Here is a 22337-nt window from a genome sequence, read left to right as displayed (position 1 = left end):
ACTCGAACATCTCAATTGACCTACTTTCAAGGTTTCTGAGATTTTTCTTCTGCCTGCTCAAAACTGTTTTTATCCCTGATAGTGAATTGTTTGTGTCCTGTAATTCTCATGTTCAAATAAGTTTCTTTTCCTAATTTCTATAAAATGTAACTTTAAATTATAACTTTAAAAATTATAAATTTATAAAATCTTTTTATAATTATATCTCTTTATTATATTCTGTATTTGGTGAGACACTCTTCTTATACTTTAGTTCTTCAGACTTGGTTTCCTTAAATCCTTGAGCATATTTAAAATAGTTAAAATCTTTGCCTAGTAAGTTCAGTATCTAGGCTTTCTGTAGGAAATCAGATTCTCTTGCCCCACCCCATTGTTGTTGCTGCCATTTACAGCTGTGATTATATTTAGTGACTTTCATGAACTCATTCTATAAAATCTGTATTGTCATGTGTGACCACTTATATGTCTGATTCATTAGCTTAATTGTCAAGTAATGATTGGATGAAGATTTCCTTAAATGCCTAAAACCAAAAAACTGCTCAGTCTTTGCTGAAGGGCTCTGTGTGCCTGTTGGAACATGTCTTGAACACTCAGCCAGGCAGCTTCTAACTTTTCTTTTGCCTTCATTCCCTGCTTGCTCAGATCCTCAAAGTCAGGCAGAGGTGAGAGATTAGGGTGTCTGGTTGTTTGTGAGCATGCACCCAGTCCTAAACATGCACAGAGGCTTCTAGATTCCCAGAAAAATATGTCAGAGTTTTTTGAAGTCCTTATGAACATCTCATTCCCAACCTTTCTTCCAAAGCTTTCTGGTTAGTTTACTGTTTGCCCCAGCTGTTACCCATTGCTTCATGTAGCAGCGGCAGGTAAATATTTTAAATAAATTCCCCATCTCCACTCCAGTAGAGGGTCAGTTCCATAATAGGCAAGATAAATTGTGAATTGGTTTTCCTGGGAGTTATCAGATGGCTCAAATAAGGACTATCTCCAAATAAGGTCCATTCTGCTCTTTCCCATACCATGAATGTGGTATGTTCTTTTCAAGACTATTGCCAAACTAGAGAGCAAGGTATGGAACTGGCATAAGTTAAAGCGCCAAAATGCTTGTTGTTCTTACTAACATTTGGCTTTTTTTTTTTTTAAGTAACTCAGGTTACTATGAGTTTTTGATTAGCTTCTAGAGTACTGAAAAAGTTGAGTTTGACCATTTTTTGAAGGCCAGTTTTACTGCTACCTTTATGAAGGCACGAAATTTTAAAACTCCTTAATCTACCATTTTTGCTCTCACCATGCTATTATATAATTTCACATCTTAACCAAATAAATAGTTAATAGAACCCAATCATTATGATAATCTCAGACTAAACAATGTATAGTTGTGGTTTGAAACTGTTTTCTGTGCTCTCAACCTCTTATATACTAAGGACATCTGGTTGAATTATAAAGGATATTAGTTCATTGTTTTTTCTTGCCAACACGCACAAGCACTCTACCAAATTGCATTATATTTATTTATAATACATGTAACTATCTCTGTGCAAGACTGGGAATTCCTCAATGGGAAACACATGATTTCACTATATTTTTAAACTCTGATGCTTATCACAGAGCCTAGTACCTACTAGATACTTAAGAAATGTGTTTAATAATAAGACTAATGGAAAAAAAAATAGCTATCATATATTGCGTTCTAACTTTAGCCCAGGCCCTGTGCCAAGCAAGTTTCTAAACTATTTTTTTAAATTGTAAAATAAACAAACAAAAGTTTATGTAACATATATGAAAAATTTTAAAGAATATTTAAACAGTACTAACAACCTAGCATAAGAATAAAACATTATCAGTAACTTCAACACATCCTGTGCTTCCCTCTCTATAATCTTAAATTGTATTAATCATTTCCTATATTTTCCTTACACATTTAGCATATGTTTACCTATGAATAATATATCACTTTGCACTTTGTTAAAAATTCTATAAAAGTATATTATTCTGATTTTTCTCCTCAACATTACATATTTGAAAACCTTTATTTTCTCACTGCTGTTCTCTATCATATGGATATATCTAAAGACATTTAAGCTTTAACATTATTCTGGATAGAATGGGCTGAAATAACAAATCCCTAAAGGAAGGATTAAAAAAGGATCAAGCCCTAAAGTATGCCAACTTTTAAAAATCATATAGAGGCAAAAGAGTCAGGGAAGAAGGTCAAAAGGGGGTTAGACTAATGAAATGAAAAGAAAATCAGGAGAAAGTGGTGCCATGGAAGCCTGGAAAGGATAGAATTTCAAAAAAAATGTGTGGAATGACACTGAGAGTTCAATAAATAGAGATACAGAAGAATCTGCTGGATCTGACAACATATAGCACTTATGAAAAGCTTATCAGGTAAGTTTCAGTGTAGTGGTGAGAGACAAACTATACTGGGATACTTTAAAGACAGAGTGAGAAATGAGGAAGTAGATGACAGCATGTCTAAACCGGAAAAGGAAGCAGAAAAATGGAGGTGTTAGGATCTCAGAGGTAGAGAGTTTTAAAAAATATTATGAACATTACAACATTATGTATGACATTGAGAATAATCCTAGAGAGAGGCCAGTTGTTGCTGAAGCAAAATGAAGGGATAATCCAAAAAGAGAAGACTCTAATAAGAAGATGAGAAATGCAAGCCCGAGCATAAAGGGAATATCCTGTCATAGAAAGAGAGGTAACATCTCAAGTGCAAAACAAGGGAGGAGAGAAGATGGGTGTGATGTTTGAGAACAGGAAAATGAGGAAGATTATATAATAGTTTCTAATCTTGGTGAATTATGAAGGATATTAACTGAGAATGTGGATGAAAAAGTCCTCTGGAAACATGGAAAGGTAAGTTTGCCAAAGAAACAGAGTAGAATTACAAAGCAATATTGAGTGTCTGTCTTAGTTCATTTGGACTGCTATACCCAAATACTATAAACTAAGTGGCTTATAAAAACAACAGACATTTATTTCTGCCAGTTCTGGAGGCTGGAAAGCCCAAAATCAAGGTGCCAAAAGATTTTGTGTTTAGTGAGGGCCTGCTTCCTCATTGATGGCTGTCTTCTCACTGTTAACGTCACATGGTAGAAAGGACAGGGATCTCTTGAGCCTCTTGGGTAAGGGTACTAATCCCATTCATGAGGGCTGCATCCTGACAACCTAATCACCTCTCAAAAAACTCACCTCCTAATACACTCAGGTGTGAAGATTTCAACATGAATTTGGAGAAACATTTTTCAAACTATAGCAGTGCCCATTTGAACACTGTAATCACGGATTTCAAGTCAAGTCAATCAGTCCATTTGTGTCATCTTCTTCCTCAGGTCATATCCACCTGCTCAAGTGAAGGCATAGAGAAAGAAATGGAAAAGTTCAACCACATAAGGGTTTTGCCATTCAAACACCTTTCCTCTCTGAAAGAAGGGCAGACATGCATTTTCTAGGTTATACTTATGCCAAATGAAAATAGTTCAAAATACAAACAATGGAGTAATAGCAAATTTAGGTGTTACATTAATGGATTACTACTTCTTTTTTTTTTTTTTTTTTTTTTATGGATTACTATTTCTAATGTTTTTATTTTGCCTTAGTTCTCAAGATCATATATAGCACATTTTGCCTATGAGTCTTTCACTAATTATCTCAGTTTTGCCCTATATTGTACTTCCATTTCTATTAGTGCATTTTCTAAAAACACATCAATAGGATATGTGTCTATAGGATAACTGCAATGATTGCTGCTCTAGAAATATTTTATTTGAAAAGAAAAACTGGTAAAAAGCAAAATATACTTTTTCCCTATAAAAACAAAGGAGTTCACTTATGGCAAGGTGTCAATCTTCTTTTCACTGTAGAAATAAATTATATAAAATTTAAGTTCTTGATTTATACTTTATTTTCTGTCTTTTATATACAACACATGCTCATTGAAGGGAAAAGACTAAAAATACAGATTTATACCTAAATGGGTAATGATTACATAATCATTTTGACTCCAAAAAGAATTGTATTAGTTATAAACAAGTATAAACTTCAAATAGGCCATATAAATACTAATTTGTTATATACAACATAATTTTCTACAAATATTAGTTTTATGCTATTACTTTTAAAAATATTTCAAACTAGTTATTTTTTTCCTTGTGCTTCAGTTTTCTCATTTGTAATTTAGGGACTTACTCCTTTTTATAGATCTACTAGAAATTAAGCTTTTTTTCTGCTCATAAGAATGTCAAATCAGGCACATTGGGATTTATCCCTTTAAAAATACAGTCATTTTGAATCTTCCTAATAGGTAATAGTCTAAAGTTAGAGTTCAGTTACACCATGGGGATAAGACACACTGCCCACTGGCAACTCCTCCTCTGGCAGTTTTTTCTCCAGTGTTTGAACAGATCATTGTTTCTTTAGTTTGAACACCAGATAAAATTTGCAGTTGGTTGGATTTGGGACCCATATTGTATGACAAATACCTATCTTCAAACAGCAGACTTAGACACAACTCAGGCTGTCTACACGCCTAGAACTCATTGGAAAGGCTGAGCTCCACCTTGAGTTCCATCAAGGGCTCCCACGGAGTGGAATCTACCTTATTTAAATTACTTTTCGCTCTCCTTTTTTTCTCATCATTGCTGAGTGTATATTTAAAATTGCATAAAAATGTATGCAGTCAAATCTATATACAGTATGCTAAAGTAGAACAGAAATGAGATTCACTGCCATATATACCAGGAGCACAATTCACTGTTATTTTTCTCTCTTCTAACAACTCTTTAAGGGTAGCTATTTTGGGGACAGAGACATAGGCTAGGTTCAGAAAAGCTACTAAATATGCCTACTCATATTAATAAGAAAGCAAATGAATCTTTAGGTAAGGAGACATTTATTAGGTCATATCCTTATACTAATTCTTAATTTAGATAGAATTTTTATATGCTGTTAATTTAGAACTAATCTTGTAAAAAAAAATTCTTCAAACCTTTCATACTACTTTATGCTTCCTGAATACAGAGGAAACTGCAGAGCTGGAGAGATGGCTAACAAAAAAATAGAGCATCTCATATTTAGAATAGATACACAGCAATATGAACTCAGGTAAACATGTTACTTATTTCCATGTTACTGAGACAAAAAAAAAATTATTGGGACTCACAATCTTATGATACAAAGAAAACTGTAACTATCAAATTTTAAAGTAAAAATTCAAAGAATAAAAAATAATCTTCAGTGTTTTTGAAAGGCCATATTTTGCTAACACAATTAAGATAATCAGGAAAGAAGCGTCTGCACTTGCTGCGGCGATCTGTGAAGAATGTTCTCTGGATCTTTGTATTCATTGATTGGATTCATCACAGCTGCATATACTTCACCATAGGCTCTGCAGACTAATTCTGTAGACTGTTTTATGATCTGCTCTCTATAGATAAAGAAACAAAGCATAAACACATCATTTGAAAGAAATATATTTAAGAATTATAAAACAGCTTGACACTTCAATCAATACAGTTCATTTTCATTATCATTACACATACACTATTTAAGAATCACTATATGGCTACACAGTTAATCCTGATTTGGGATAAAATATACTTTTATATTTATTATTTATTAAATCTTTCTCCATTACTACATAGGTTCCAGAGGGTATGGACTGTGTTTTGTTCCTGATACATAATGAACTGATATATATTTGTGCCTGATACATAGTAGACTGCTAAATAAGAAACAAAAACTGTGACCCAATGTCAATGTATTGATATTGCAAAAGTAACTGGTAACACATTAAAAGAAAGACGCTTACAATTGTTCAAATTTATCAACACTTTCATCTCAGAAAACTTGAACTGCTCTTTCGCCTATAGTTTTTACACTAACAACCACATCTCCTAGCTTTCTCTTCATCTCTCTATATTACCCCAAGCTAAAATGTGAAACTTGCTTGCAACAAATCACAGCTTTCTCACAAATATACATTTCTACAAAAGCACACAAAAGAACAGAGTCTTACAAATGTTTACAAAATTATCCAGCTAGAAGAAACAGTATTGGGGTTCATTAAATCTGCAACAACTCTCCCATTCCATGACATTAACTTCCTGTCATCCCCAGCTACTTGTACTATTCATACATCACTATTATCTCGTCATGAGAACCCTGGCACTAGTTTTCCGATTTTTATAAAAACTAAATTAAAAATGTGCCTTTAAAGCTTTGCTTCCAAACCTCCTTTTCTTGTAGTTTCCTATTTCTGTTAATGGCATAACGATGTCTTATTACCTCAGCTCAGGTTCTAAAATGACCTCTTGCTTGGAGTACACAAAGAACCTCCTAGATGTGCGATGGTCTTCCCTCTTTCAGTCTCTTCCATATTCAATCCATCCTAGGCACTGTTGTTAGGTTAATCTTTCTGAGGCATACTTTCTATCACATCTCTTTCTTACCTAGGCCTTCTAAGAGCTTCAATGGCCTCCTTTGGTTTCAGAGAAGCCAACATTCCTTCTCCTACCATTCAAAATAATCCAAAACTTTCCCTATCACTACTCTAATTCCAGTGCAAACCCTGACTGTCCTCTCTGCTCTGGTCTTGCTGATCTTAGTTCCTTTACTCATACTTCATTTCCCTAGAATGCCTCTTTCACCACTTTTAAATGCTAATGTTCAGCAAAAATATTCTCTCTTATCCATGAAGTCTTGTCTAATCTTTAGAGCTTGAAATAATTACTTCCTTTGAGAATGTTCATGGCACTTTTTCTGTTCCTTTCATATGGCTTTTACCACTCCTAACTTATAATAAGCCTTCTACATTTTCTTGACGTTCAGATCCCAACAGCTTTGTATTGAGAAGGGTTAGTTCTGCATCAAATGTGTATGACTGCAATATAACCCAATTTCAAAATGTATTTTAAAAATTAATAATCACAGAAATATATGTTGTTCATGTCTTACCTGTCCTGCAAAATTTCAAGTAACCTGACACTGTTCATGTTCATATGTCCTTTAAAATCCAGTATACTTTAAATATGATGGATGCTCAATAAATACATGTTCACTGAATGCTTGATGGAGAAAAATAACTTTTTCCTTATTTACAGTCCTATTCTGGGCTCTTGAGCCACCACCATTTTTCATAAATGCTGAATCAGTGGCTATTTCATGACAAACTGTTTCTTCACATAGTCAAGAGTACATGATTGTGACTAGCCAGACTAATGTAATAGTTATAGCAGTAATAGTGTGTTGTCACACAAGTCAATGTCATGAAGTCATCATCAACAGAACACATTCTTTGTTTTTCTAGGAATTATGTTTTTGCATGCAATGACTGTAACAAAATAATGCTAATAATGGAGAAAATAATATGTTTTTAAGATGATCTGTGGAAATATATGCATCTGTAGTCTAGAATAGAACAAAAACAGTTGGATGGAAAGAGGAAAGAAGTCCACTTATGATCTTGGAACATAAATACACTGCTGTAATGGGGTCCAAACTCTTGGCGAGTTGAAGTAACTTGACATTTTCCAAAAACTGCTAGAGTTTCCAGAATGACAGTGTTTAGAAGAAAGACATGCTAAGTAAATTTTCTGAGTGGAGTAGGGTACAACTACCGGTTATACTACCTTTCTGTTGAAAGGAAAGGGATGATGGTAGAAACTGGTTTAGAAAACTACTTAACTAAATGAGGCTTGGAGATTTTTGTTTGTTTTGTTTGAGACAGAGTCTCACTGTCACCAAGGCTGGAGTGCAGTGGCGCAATCTTGGCTCACTGCAGCCTCTGCTTCCCCAGTTCAAGCGATTCTCCTGCTTAAGTCTCCCGGGTAGCTGGGATTACAGGCATGTGCCACTATGCCTGGCTAGTTTTTGTATTTTTATTTTAGTATAGACAGGGTTTCACCATGTTGACCAGGCTGGTCTCAAACTCTTGACCTCAGGTTATTCACCCACCTCAGTCTCCCAAAGTATTGGGATTATAGGCACGAGCCACTGTGCCTGGCCTGGAGATAATTTTTGATCTATTGATTGGTAATATTTCCTTTAATTAAATTTGCTTGACAATGTAACAAAATAATGCAAAAATTATTTTTCATTAAAAAGTACTCTAAACTAGTATTTTAAAACTTTGTTAGAAATAACATACATTTGATATCCACTTTTGCAACAAGTCAGATACTGGATTTTAGAAATAATGTTCTTAGTTCTTTTCCAAGGGCAATAACATAGGTTTCTGAGAGGTGTATAAAGCATTCATTACTGATGCCTCATACTCAAGTCTATATTCAATCTCAATACAGCATATATTTGATAGTATATAAGAAGTACACAGAAACAAGGCTTTCTCATAAAAGTAAAAAATAAGAATAATGTACAATTATAAATATTAAATATGATTTTTAAAAGTTCAGAGTAACTTGTAAATGTAGTTTTGTTGAAACTTCTGAAGTAGTGAAATTTAAATTTCATTTTCAAGTCCTAGTGATGAAAAATTTTAAATTTACTGAAATTTAGTTGTAACTTGACACATTTGTTTCTAAGCTAAATTAACTCACAAATGTCTGTAACAATGAAGCTGAAAATCCATTATAAGTCTGCAATAAAGAAAAATAAAATAAAGCAGTACTGCATAAACACAGATAATTAAATAAAGCCAGTTAAAACCAAACAAGAGTTAATAATTTAAATTTTGGTGTTAGATGGTATAGCACATCTTCATTCTGCTCCTCAGTTTAAGAAGCCACTGAGATAGGGAAGGGGTTAAAAAAAGAATATGCATATGGTGCAGAAGATGAAGAAATAGCAAAGCTGGTGGATAAAAAGAAATCTTCATGTACTACAAGAAGGAAGGAGGAAGGAAAAATAGCAAAGGATAAGGAACTGCTCCTCCTGGCCTGCTAACTAACTGCTAAAGCCAACAGGATCGAAATAAATAGAAAAGGGAGATTCTCTAAAGTGAGTCTGAGTCAAACTCAAACTATAAAGACCAAGAACTCTGGCTGACAGTGTGATTCCACATTTCTGAACAAACATGAGTTCACTTACCACTATCAAAGCAATAGGTTCCTACACATACTTTCATTAAATATTTTCTAATTAGTTCTATATGGTACAGTAAAGATAAAATGGTATAGTGGAGGAAATTATTAGTTCTATATGGTACAGTACAGATAAAATAGTACAGTGGAAGAAGACTTACGCTCTAATTGAAGCTCTGCCATTTATTACTGTTGCCTTCAACAAGTAATTTAACGTCTTCAAGACTGCTTTCACCACTAGAAACCAACTACTGAACTAGTTAATCCTTATAAGGTACTTTGAGCTTTTAAGCTATTTTATTCCATTGAGAGTTAAGAGTATTTTAATGAGCTATTGTTTAAAAAAAACTACTTATGTGAATAAATACATTATATATACATACACATATATTATTTTGGGAAACTTAGACCTAACTTAGATGCTATTCTCTCAGACCTTATTTTGGGGAACTAAGTTTCCCAAAATAATGATTTATAAAAGCATATCAGTCATTTGTATGTAAATGGATGTTTCTATAGTGCTAAAACCATTTTATTCTCTTGCCAGTTTACTATACTTTTTATTTATAGTAATAATTACTACGTAAATTCATCCTTTATCTTAAGAAGTATATTAAGTATCTGTGTATCAATCAATTGATCTATCTATCTATATTGTCTGCCAGCCTGCCTGGTGTCTTAGCCCAAATTATTCACTAATTACTAATATCACATATGAAATACAGAGTCTCAAATAATAATGAATCATTATTGTGATAAATAATCAATGTTCAAAATGGAAAAGTTTCCAGTATTCTATGACTAAATCCAAAATGACCAACAAATCATCTCAGTTCAGTCATGTGCTTCTGAAAGTCTGGAACGTCCTTATCAACTAAATACCCTATGCAGAGGCAGTGAAAGCAGTGCATGCTGAACACTGGTTCTAGTATGGGCATCCACCTGATTTTACTTACGTACTATTTTGATCAATCACAGCCTAGCCCATAGCTGATGGGGAGTACTTTCAGAATTGTTTTGTGTTCCTGCTTTTCACAAGACCAAAGGATATGCAAAAAGACCAGTTGAAAAGGAGATGTAACTTTTTATTTGTATATAAGCTATGATCATCTGTAAAGGTAGAGCATTAACTTTCCTGGTCTCTTTGCTACCATGAAATCTTCATAAATATTAATTTATTAAGTGATGTCCTATGGGCCTTCAGATAGTTTAATTATCTTCCCAGTGTAAGTATTATTTTCAAAAAATTAAAAATATGATTCTCATAAAAATAAATAATGATGGGTCAAAAATTTAATAACTCACTAATGAGGAAACTACTAAGAAGGTAAAGCTGGTTCAAAGTGCATTTTGAGAAAGTGGTCATTTATAGGTATTTGGAAAGGAGAGTTATAACAAAACAGGTTAGGTAAAAATGTGCTATAGAGCAAGAAAAACCCTAACTTGGGGGCTACTTCTTCTACTGTACAGAATCTATATATTAACATGTCCACAGAGTTTGGAACTTTTAATCAATAGTAAACAGATAATCAAACAAAGGCCCATTCCTTAAATAATTATTGATGAGCCTGTTAAAAGCAACGCTTCATTATGATGAACCATTGACATGCTACAATGACATGCTTTTTTCTCAGACCTTATTTGCCTAAATTCCAAGTTTTGAAAGGTCTTTCTCAACATTTCTTACATTTAGAGAGTAGCTTCTATATCAGTGTATCATATAGCAAATATAATAATCAGGTAGTTAATTAACCGTTAGGGAAAAAAAAAGATTAGGTTACATAATTTTAAAGAGGGCAACATTTTTTCAGCTACTAATGCATCAGACTACTACACATTGAGAAATTCAATTTGTCCAGTTACAAATGTCATGCTGCCATAAAAATCTAGTGTTATAAATTTTAAAATCTTGATAAATACTAATATATAACTAAATGGAGATATTATTGTCATTGTAAAATAAGTTCAAAGAAATCTACTGAATTTTAAATAATTATTTAGAACTAAACTGAGATAAGAAATGAACTGCTTACTTCCAAAAATCAGTGAGCTTGTCATTAATCTGTACTTTAGGATTTTGGTTGCCATAACAACATGATACAACTTTCATCATTACCATAAACCCAGCATTTCTAAAAATAGATTATTTCAACATCAGGTTCTGTGATCACTAAAATTGAGCTTTATTTTAGCATCACAGTTAAGAGTGCAATCAAATGTGCCACAGGAGAAAAAAAGGTGTTAAGCCTAAAAACCCAAGAAGAAAAAATGATAAATCCTTATGAATAATAGATTAGTTAAAATTTTGATTTTTCTTTATCACCATATAAACATAAGAAATTTCACAATGGGTCAAGACAATTTTTTCATCCCAGGTCAGCTTTCTGTCTGTAGGTGAAATTAAAGCATATTTTTTTATGAGGCCAAGCTACATATTTCAAGTAAATGTCATCTATCATCATATATGACAAATGTCTATGAGCATCCTTTAAAAGTAATAAAATAACCTCAACACAGAAAGAGCTAATAAAATACAGTATAGTCTAGTGTTGAAGACAATAGGAGAATCAGAAATACTGGATTCAAATCATGGCTCTACTTCTTACCAACTGTTTGATTCAATTACTTAATCTTTCTAACAATATCCTCTTTCGTAAAATAGAGATCCTAATTCATAAATTCATCGAAAGGATTGTGCTAAGTAATCTATTAAAGGATCACTGTGGCTGAGGGTTCAGTTTAGGCTGTAGGAGTTGGGTGAATGGTGGTGGAGAGGGCAAGTGTGAAAACAGAAGAGTTCAGAAGTTAATGTGATAATCCAGGCACAGACGATGCCACCTTGGGCCAGGGTGCTAATTGTGGAGATGTTCAAAATTGTGAGTCCTCTCTCATATACTTCTTCCTAGATAAATATTTAATGAAATGGTTCCATGAGAACTTTGATTAAAGTTGAAGTTTTTTACAGATTAACCTGTTCCACTAGTGAATTTTCCAGTCTATGAACAGAGTATGCCTAGTCAGAACTTTTAGAATTTTCAATAAATTTTTATAAGTTTCATTATATAATTTTCCATATATATTATCAGATTTATTCCTAGGAAATAATCTTGTGACTTTTATAATCAAGTCTTTTACTTCCCATTGTTTTAATTAGATATGGTTGGTATATAGAAAAGGTACTAATTTTTGTATGTTAATTTTGAATCTGGCCAAGTAACAACTCTATTTTAGTTCTATTAGTTTATTAATTGTTTACCTTTTTTGTTTTTGGTATAGACATTTAAAATTAATAAGTTTTAATTCTTTTCAATATTTATGACTAAATTCATTACATTGGCTCAAAGCTTCAAGGTAAATAGTAGATGTGATACTAAGTATGCATATCTTGTTTTGAACTTTAATGAAATGTTTTCTAAAGTTTCATTGTTAAGTATTATGTTTGCTGTAGATTTTCAATATTCCAACAGTGTCATGGTAGTCTTCCCTAACTGGGTTACGTAGTAAATTCAGGTAAGATTTTTCTTTGTATCCTTTCGCTATGGTGTTTCCTCTCTTGATGCAATGGCATGTTTGATTTTTTCAAATGATTTTTTTATATCTTGCAGGCTTTTTATCTAAGACCCACTTAAGTATGACTTTTATCAATATAAAACATTCCCCTTTGACCTTTTAATGACTTACACCCTGAATTAAATTTTGTCTCTTACTATTGCAACTCTTGCTTTCTTTTTATGCCACTTTGTTGTAAATGGTCTCTTATAAAGAGCATATAGGTGAACTGTGTTTTTTTTTTTTAATCTAAACTGACACTCTTCTATATTAAAATAGGGTAACAAGTTATTCACATTCATTGTAAAAACTGATTTAGCTTGGAATTTATAAAGGAAAACTTGCTTTGAGTTTTCTAGTTCTTGCTATGAACTTTCTAGAATTAGAAACACCTAGTTCTAGTTCTTAAGTTCATCTGCTTAGGATTTCTTATTCCTGTTTTTGCTCATTCTTACATTAGTTTCATGAATGTTTTATGCGTACTTAAAAACAATGTGTATTTTCTATAGTTTGTGTGTAGTATTTTAAATATTTCTATTAGGTAAAGATTGGTAGCACTGTTCAACTATGATGCATAATGTCAATTTCCTATTTTTTGTATCAATTACTGAGAGGAATGTGTTAAAATAACTATATTTTTTGATATAGCTATTCCTCATCAATTCTGTAAGCTTATATTTCATTTGCAGCTCTGCTATTAGATGCACATATATACTACTATATTTTCTTCATGTATTAATTCTATTATAACATGTCACTCTTTATCTCTGGTATTATCTGTCTGCAGTCTAATTTTTCTGATAGTAATATAGCTAACTCCAGCTTTATGATTAGTGCTTGCATGGTATATCTGCCATCCTTTTAAACTATCTCTGCCTTTATAATTAAAAGGGACTTTTTAAAATAAATAGCAGATAGTTTCACCATGCTTTTTCTTTTTCTAATATATATTTTTTATTGTATTTTAGGTTCTGGGGTACCTGTGCAGGATTGTTGCATAGGTACATACATGGCAATGTGGTTTGTTGCCTCCATCCCCCTGTCACCCATATCTGGCATTTCTCCCCATGTTATCCCTCCTCAACCTTCCCACCCCCCACATCCTTCCCCTAGTCCCCCCCAACAGACCCCAGTGTGTGATGCTCCCCTCCCTGTGTCCATGTGTTCTCATTGTTCAATACCGCCTATGAGTGAGAACATGCAGTATTTGATTTTCTGTTCTGGTGTCAGTTTGCTGAGAATGGTTTCCAGATTCATCAATGTCCCTACAAAGGAAACGACCTCATCATTTTTTATGGCTACATAGTATTCCAAGGTGTATATGTGCCACATTTTCCTTGTCCAGTCTATCATCAATGGGCATTTGGGTTGTTTCCAGGTCTTTGCTATTGTAAATAGTGTGGCAATGAACATATGTGTGCATGTGTCTTTATAACAGAATGATTTATAATCATTTGGATATATACCCAGTGATGGGATTGCTGGGTCAAATAGAATTTCTATTTCTAGGTCCTTGAGGAATTGCCACACTGTCTTCCACAATGGTTGAACTAATTTACACTCCCATCAACAGTGTAAAAGTGTTCCTATTTCTCCACATCCTCTCCAGCATCTGTTGTCTCCAGATTTTTTAATGATCGCCATTCTAAATGGCATGAGGTGGTATCTCAATGTGGTTTTGATTTGCTTTTCTCTAATGACCAGTGATGATGGGCAGTTTTTCAAGTTTGTTGGCCTCATTTCTCCACATCATCTCCAGCATCTGTTGTCTCCAGATTTTTTAATGATCACCATTCTAACTGGTGTGAGGTGGTATCTCAATGTGGTTTTGATTTGCATTTCTCTAATGACCAGTGATGATGGGCAGTTTTTCAAGTTTGTTGGCCTCACATATGTCTTCTTTTGAAAACTGTCTGTTCATGTCCTTCGCCCACTTTTGAATGGGTTTGTTTTTTTCTTGTAAATCTGAATTCATTCTTTGTAGATTCTGGAAATTCGTCCTTTGTCAGATGGGTAGGTTGCAAAAATTTTTTCCCATTCTGTTGGTTGCTAGTTCACGCTAATGATTGTTACTTTTGCTGTACAGAAGCTCTGGAGTTTAATTAGGTCCCATTTGTCTATTTTGGCTTTTGTTGCCAATGCTTTGGTGTTTTAGTCATGAAGTCCTTGCCTATGCCTATGATCTGAATGGTTTTGCCTAGGTTTTCTTCAAGGGTTTTTAGGGTGTTAGGTCTTATGTTTAAGTCTTGAATCCATCTGGAGTTAATGTTCATCTAAGGTGTCAGGAAGGGGTCCAGTTTCTGTTTTCTGCACATGGCTAGTCAGTTTTCCCAACACCATTTATTAAACAGAATCCTTTCCCCATTGCTTGTTTTTGTCAGGTTTGTCAAAGATCAGATGGTTGTAGATGTGTGGCATTGCCTCTGAGGCCGCTGTTCTGTTCCATTGGTCTGTAACTCTGCTTTGGTACCAGTACCATGCTGTTTTGATTACTGTAGCCTTGTAGCATAGTTTGAAGTCAGGTAGTGTGATGCCTCCAGCTTTGTTCTTTTGCTTAGGATTGTCTTGGCTATGCAGACTCTCTTTTGGTTCCATATGAAGTTTAAGGTGGTGTTATCCAGTTCTGTGAAGAGGGGTCATAGGTAGCTTGAGGGGGATAGCATTGAATCTATAAATTACTTTGGGCAGCAGGGCCACTTTCACGATATTGATTCTTCCTAACCATGAACATGGAATGTTTCTCCATCTGTTTGTGTCCTCTCTTATTTCTTTGAGCAGTGGTTTGTAGTTTTCCTTGAAGAGATCCTTTACATCCTTTGTTAGTTGTATTCCTAGGTATTTTATTCTCTTTGTAGCAATTGTGAATGGAGTTTGCTCTTGATTTGGCTGTCTTTTAGTCTATTATTGGTATATAGGAATGCTTGTGATCTCTGCAAATTGATTTTGTATCCTGAGACTTTGCTGAAGTTGCTTATCAGTTTAAGGAGATTTGGGGCTGAGATGATGGGGTCTTCTAAATATACAATCATGTCTTCTGCAAATAGAGACAATTTGACGTCCCCCTGTCCTAATTGAATACTCTTTATTTGTTTTTCTTGCCTGATTGCTCTGGCTAGAACTTCCAGTACTATATTGAATAGGAGTGGTGAGAGAGGGAATCCTTGTCTAGTGCCAGATTTCAAAGGGAATGCTTCCAGTTTTTGCCCATTCAGTATGATATTGGCTGTGGGTTTGTCGTAAATAGCTTTTATTATTTTGAGATATGGTCCACTGATACCTAGTTTACTGAGAGTTTTTAGCATAAATGGCTGTTGAATTTTGTGGAAGGCCTTCTCTGCATCTATTGAGATAATCATGTGGTTTTTGTCTTTGGTTCTGTTTATGTGGTGAATTACATTTATAGACTTGCAAATGTTGAACCAGTCTTGCATCCCTGGGATGAGGCCTACTTGATCATGATGGATAAGCTTTTTGATGTGCTGCTGCAATCTGTGTGCCAGTCAGTATCTTATTAAAGATTTTTGCATCTATGTTCATCATGGATATTGGCCTGAAATTTTCTTTTTTTGTTGAGTCTCTTCAGGGTTTTGGTATCAGGATGATGTTGATTTTATAAAAATGATTTGGGAAGTAATTCCTCTTTTTGTATCATTTTGAATAATTTCAGAAGAAGTGGTACCATCTCCTCTTTGTATGTCTGGTAGAATTCAGCTGTGAATCCATCTGGACCTGGGCTTTTTTTGGTTGGTAGGCTATTAACTGATGCCTCAACTTCAGCCCTTGTTATTGGTCTATTCAGGGTTTCAACTTCTTCCTGGTTTAGGCTTGGGAAGGTGCAAGTATCTAGGAATTTACCCAGGGTTACTGGTTTGTGTACACAGATTTGTTTGTAGTAATCTCTAATGGTAGTTTGTATTTCTGTAGAATTGGTGGTGATATCTGCTTTAGTATTTTTTATTGCATGTATTTGATTCTTCTCTCTTTTCATTTTTAATAATCTGGCTAGCAGTCTGTCTATTTTGTTGATCTTTTCAAAAAACCAGCTCCTGGATTTATTGATTTTTTTGAAGGGTTTTTTTGTGTCTCTATCTCATTCAATTCTGCTCTGACCTTATTTTTTGTCTTCTGCTAGCTTTTGAGTTTTTCTGATCTTGCTCCTCTAGCTCTTTCAATTTTGATAATAGGGTGTCAATTTTAGATCTTTCTTTGCTTCTCATGTGGGCATTTATTGCTATAAATTTCCCTCTAGACATTGCTTTAAATGTGTCCCAGAGATTCTGGTATGTTGTGTAATCATTCTCATTGGTTTCAAAGAACATCTTTATTTTTATTTCTGCCTTCATTTTATGTTTATCCTGTCAACATTCAAGAGCCAGTTGTTCAGTTTCCATGAAGTTGTGCAGTTCTGAGTTAGTTTCCTTTTTTTTTTTTGAGATGGAGTTTTGCTCTGTCATCCAGGCTGGAGTCCAGTGGCGCATTCTTGGCTCACTGCAACCTTCAACTCCCTGGTTCAAGTGATTCTCCTTCCTCAGCCTCCTGAGTAGCTAGGATTACAGGCACACACCACCAAGCCCAGCTAATTTTTTTGTAATTTTAGTAGAGAAGGGATTTCACCATGTTGGCCGGGATGGTCTCAATCTCCTGACCTCATGATCCACCCACCTCGGCCTCCCAAGGTGCTGGGATTACAGGCGTGAGCCACCGCGCCCAGCCCTGAGTTAGTTTCTTAAGCCTGAGTTCTAACTTGATTGCCCTGTGGTCTGAGAGACTGTTATGATTTCTGTTCTTTTGCATTTGCTGAGGAGTGATTTACTTCCAATTATGTGGTCAATTTTAGTGTAGGTGCGATGTGGTGCTTAGAAGAATATATATTCTGTGGATTTGGGGTGGAGAGTTCTGTATATGTCTATTGGGTTTGCTTGGTCCAGATCTGAGTTCAAGTCCTGGATATCCTTGTTAATTTTCTGTCTTGTTGATCTATCTAATATTGACAGTGGAGTGTTAAACTCTCTCACTATTATTGTGTGGGAGTCTAAGTCTCTTTGTAGGCTGTTAAAACTTGCTTTATGTATCTGGGTGCTCTTGTATTGGATGCATATATATTTAGGATTGTTAGCTCTTTTTGTCGCATTGATGCTTTTACCATTATGCAACACCATTTAAATGCCCTTCTTTGTCTCTTTTGATCTTTGTTGGTTTAAAGTCTCTTATCAGAGAGTAGGACTGCAACTCCTGCTTTTTTTTTTTTTTGCTCTCCATTTGCTTGGTAAATCTTCCTCCATCCCTTTATTTTGAGCCTATGTGTGTCCTTGCATGTTAGATAGGTTTCCTGAATACAGCACACCAATGGGTTTTGACTTTTTATCCAATTTGCCAGTCTGTGTCTTTTGATTGGGGCATTTAGCCCATATACATTTAAGGTTAATATTGTTATGTGTTAATTTGATCCAGTCATTTTGAGGCTAGCTGGTTGTTTTGCCCGTTAGTTGATGCAGTTTCTTCATTGTGTGGATGATCTTCATCATCTGGTATGTTTTTGGAGTGGCTGGTACTGGTTGTTCCTTTCTATGTTTAGTGCTTCTTTCAGGAGCTCTTGTAAGGCAGGCCTGGTGGTGAAGAAATCTCTCACCAATTGCTTGTTTGTAAAGGATTTTATTTCTCCTTCACTTATGAAGCTTAGTTTGGTTGGATATAAAATTCTAGGTTGAAAGTTCTTTTCTTTAAGGATGTTGAATATTGGCCCCCACTCTCTTCTGGCTTTTAGGGTTTCTGCTGAGAGATCTGCTGTGAGTCTGATGGGCTTCCCTTTGTTAGTAACCCGACCTTTCTCTCTGGCTGCCCTTAGCGTTTTTTTCCTTCATTTCAACCCTGGTGAATCTGACTATTATGTGCCTTGGGGTTGCTCTTCTTGAGGAATATCTTTGTGGTGTTCTCTGTATTTCCTGGACTTGAATGTTGGCCTGCCTTGCTAAGTTGGGGAAGTTCTCCTAGAAAATATCCTGAAGAGTGTTTTCCAGCTTGGATTCATTCTCTCTGTCACATTCAGGTATACCTACCAAATGTAGATTAGGTCTTTTCACATAATCCCATATTTCTTGGAGGCTTTGTTCATTTCTTTTCACTCTTTTTTCTCTAATCTTGCCTTCTCATTTTATTTCATTAAGTTGATCTTCAATCTCTGATATTCTTTCTTCTGCTTGGTCGATTTGGCTATTGAAACTTGTGTGTGCTTCGCAAAGTTCTTGGGTTGTATTTCAGCTCCATCAAGCCATTTATATTCATCTCTAAGCTGTTTATTCATATTAGCATTTCATCTAACCTTTTTTCAAGGTACTTAGTTTCTTTGCATTGGGTTAGAACATGTTCTTTTAGCTCAGAGAAGTTTGTTATTACCCACATTCTGAAACCTATTTCTGTCAATTCATCAGAGTCATTCTCCATCCAGCTTTGTTCCCTTGCTGGTGAGGGGCTGTGATCCCTTGGAGAAGGAGAGCCATTCTGATTTTTGGTGTTTTCATCCTTTTTGCGCTGGTTTCTTCCCATCTTCGTGGATTTATCTACCTGTGATCTTTGTAGTTGGTGACTTTCGGATGGGGTCTCTGAGTGGACAACCTTTTTGTTGATGTTGAAGTTATTTCTTTCTGTTTTTTAGTTTTCCTTCTAACAGTCAGGCCCCTCTGCTGTAGGACTGCTGGAGGCCGACTCCAGACCCTGCTTGCCTGGGGATCACCTGCGGTAGCTGCAAACAGTAAGGGTTGCTGCTGTTTTCTTCTTCTGTTATCTTCGTCCCAGAAGCGTACCCGCTAGATGTCAGCATGAGCTCTGCTTTATGAGGTGTCTCTTTGGATATACGGGGATCGGGGAGTTGCTTGATGAGACAGTCTGTCCCTTAGAGGAGTTCAAGTGCTGAGCTGGGAGCTCTGTTGTTCCATTCAGAGCTCCTGGGCAGGTACATTTAAGTCTGCTGCAGCGGAGCTCATAATCGTCTTTTTTCCCAGGTGCTCTGTCCTGGGAAGGTGGGGCTTTATTTATAAGTTCCTGATGTGCTGTTGCCTTTTTTCAGAGATGCCCGGCCCAGCAAGGAGGTAGTCTAGTCACAGTCTGTCAGCAGAGGTGTTGCTGAGCTGCCGTGGGCTCTGCCCAGCTGCTGTGTGAACTTCCTTGTAGTTTTGTTTACAAAAGGTACAGTTAGAACTGCCTTGGTAATGGCAGTTTTCCTCAGTAATGGTGGACTGCCTTGGTAATGGCGGACTGCCTTGGTAATTAGTAGTGGCTGACACCCTTCCCCCCACTCAGCTGGACTGTCCTGGGTCCAGCTGCGCTTGCTGCAAAACTCTCAATACAGAGTGTTTCAGATTGGTGGTCTTTGTGGGGGTGGGACCCGCTAAGCCAGATCATCTGGCTTGATCTGTTTCAAGCCCCCTTTTTTTCAGTTGAATGGGCAGCTCTGTCTCTCAGGTGTTCCAGGTGCTAGTTGAAATGGCTGCCCAGATTTCTGTGAGTTTTTGTGTGGAGACTGGTGGCACCGGCTGAAATAGCTGTGCTGGAAACTTGTGGTGCTTTTCAGCCTGGGAATTCCCTGGTCTGTGGGCAGTAAAAACTCATTTGGAAATGTGATGATCACTCACCCTCTGCATTGTTCTGACTGGGAACTGCACTCCAGAGCTGTTCCTATTTGGCCATCTTGGATCTCCCTGCACCATGCTTTTTTATCCAATCTAACAATTTTGTCTTTTAGTTAGAATGTGTAGTAGTTTTACATTTAGTACAGTTACTTATTAGGCTGCAGTTAAGTCTATCTTCCAGCTACTTGTTTCATATTCATCTCATTTGTTCTTTTACTCTCCTTTTCCAGCTTCTTTTAATACAAGTACTTTTTTAACATTCTATTTTATCTTATCTATTAGTATGTTAAATAACTTTTGTTTGTTTGTTTTAATGGTTGTGGGAAGGTTTACAATCTACCTTTGAACAATAGTATATATTTCATGGATAACTTAATATCCTTAGAATATTACAACACCAAACTTCTACTTCCCTCCCACTGCATCTTTTGCACTTTTGTTGTCATGTTTTATTGCTGTGTGTTAAAAATTCCACAATTAAGAGCAAGATGAGTAAATAGAAGCCTCCAGCAATCATCCTCTAAGCAGGAACACCAAATTGAATAAGAGAGAAGAATAGGAAGGACTTTGTTTTGTGTCATGGATGCCAGCTCAGCCACCGCAGAACAGAACCAGATATAATAGATTCTTAAGGTTCCTGCATCCCAGACAGCTTCTCTGGACCCACCCAGAGACAAGGGAAACTCACTGCTCTGACGGGAAGGACACAAGCCTCGCTGATTCATTACTTGCGGACTGCAGAGCCCTTGGGCCTTGAGGGAACATAGGCAGTAGCCAGGCAGTGATTCCTGTGGGCCTTGGGCAAGATCCAATGCTATACTTGCTTTGGGTCTCATCCAGCACAGTTCCCAGTGGTGGTGGCACAAAGAGTCATGTATCACCACTCCCCCAACTTCAGGCAGCTCAGTACAGAGAGGGAGACTCTATTTGCTTGGGGGAAAGTAAGGGAAGAGAACAAGAGTCTACACCTGATAATACAGGAAGCTCTCCTGGATCTCACCCAACACCACCAAGGTAGTAACTCTTTGTGTTTGTAACAGCCACAGGGTTTGGGTGCCCCCAAATGCAGATATGGCTGCAGTGACCAAAGACTTAATTCACAACACCCAAGTCCCCTTGAATACATGGAAAGCCTTCACAAGAAGGACAGGTACAAGGCCCAGACTGTGAAGATTATAATAAATACCCACCTCTTCAATGCCCAGACACTGATGAACATCCACAAGTGTCAAGACCATTTAAAAAAACATGACCTTGCCAAACGAATTAAACAAGGCACCAGTGACCAACCCCAGAGTGACAGACATGTGTGACTTTTCAGACACAGAATTCAAAATAGCTGTGCTGAGGAACTTCAAAATAACACAAGAAGAAATTCAGAATCTTATCAGATAACTTTAACAAACGGCTTAAAATAATCAAAGAGAATCAAGCAGAAAGTCTGAAGCTGAAAAACACTAGTGACATGCTAAAGAATGCATCAGAGTCTCTTAGCTGCAGAATTAATCAAACAGAAGAAAGAACTACTGAGCTTGAAGACAGGATATTTGAAAATGTACAGTAAAAGGAGACAAAAGAAAAAGGAATAAAAAAGAATGAAGCACACATACAAGATCTAGAAAATAGCCTCAAAGGAGCAAATCCAAGAGTTGCTGGCCTTAAAGAGGAGGTAGAGAGCGATTAGAGTAGAAAGTTTATTTGAAGGGATAATAGAGACCTTCCCAAACCTAGAGAAAGATATCAATATTCAAGCACAAGAAGGTTACAAAACATCAAGTGGATGTAATCCAAATAAGGTGACCTCAAGACCTTTGATAATCAAACTCCCAAAGGCCAAAGAAAAAGAAAGGAATGTAAAAGCAGCAAGAGAAAAGAAACAAGTAACCTAGAAAGGGGCTTCAGTACTTCCGTCAGCAGACTTACAGGTCAGGAAGAGTGGCAGGACATATTTAAAGTGCTGAAGGAAAAAAAAACTTTTATCCTAGAATACCATATCCAGTGAAAAGATTTTATAAACATGAAGGACAAATAAAGGCTTTCCCAGACCAAAAAAAAAAAGAAAGAAAAAAGAAAAGGAAAAAAAAGGACTTAATCAACACCAGATGTGTCCTATAAG

General features: G+C 35.8%; 1 protein-coding gene across 3 annotated transcripts in view; it reads right to left on the bottom strand.

Moving 5' to 3' along the window:
- Positions 1-3889: 3889 nt before the first annotated feature.
- COG6 (component of oligomeric golgi complex 6) overlaps positions 3890-22337 on the bottom strand; it is a 140513-nt gene continuing 122065 nt past the window's right edge. For all 3 annotated transcript variants that reach the window (XM_012469844.2, XM_012469843.2, XM_012469845.2), the window contains one exon: positions 3890-5434. In XM_012469844.2, the coding sequence (XP_012325267.2) occupies positions 5287-5434 (148 nt within the window). In that variant the 3' untranslated portion in view covers positions 3890-5286. The remainder of the gene's footprint in view (positions 5435-22337) is intronic.

Source organism: Aotus nancymaae, unplaced genomic scaffold, assembly GCF_030222135.1.
Source record: "Aotus nancymaae isolate 86718 unplaced genomic scaffold, 86718_ANA_hifiasm-v0.15.2.pri h1tg000043l, whole genome shotgun sequence".
NCBI lineage: Eukaryota > Metazoa > Chordata > Mammalia > Primates > Aotidae > Aotus > Aotus nancymaae.
Note: the sequence above shows the minus strand (reverse complement) of the source record. Positions and strands in the feature narration are given on the sequence as shown.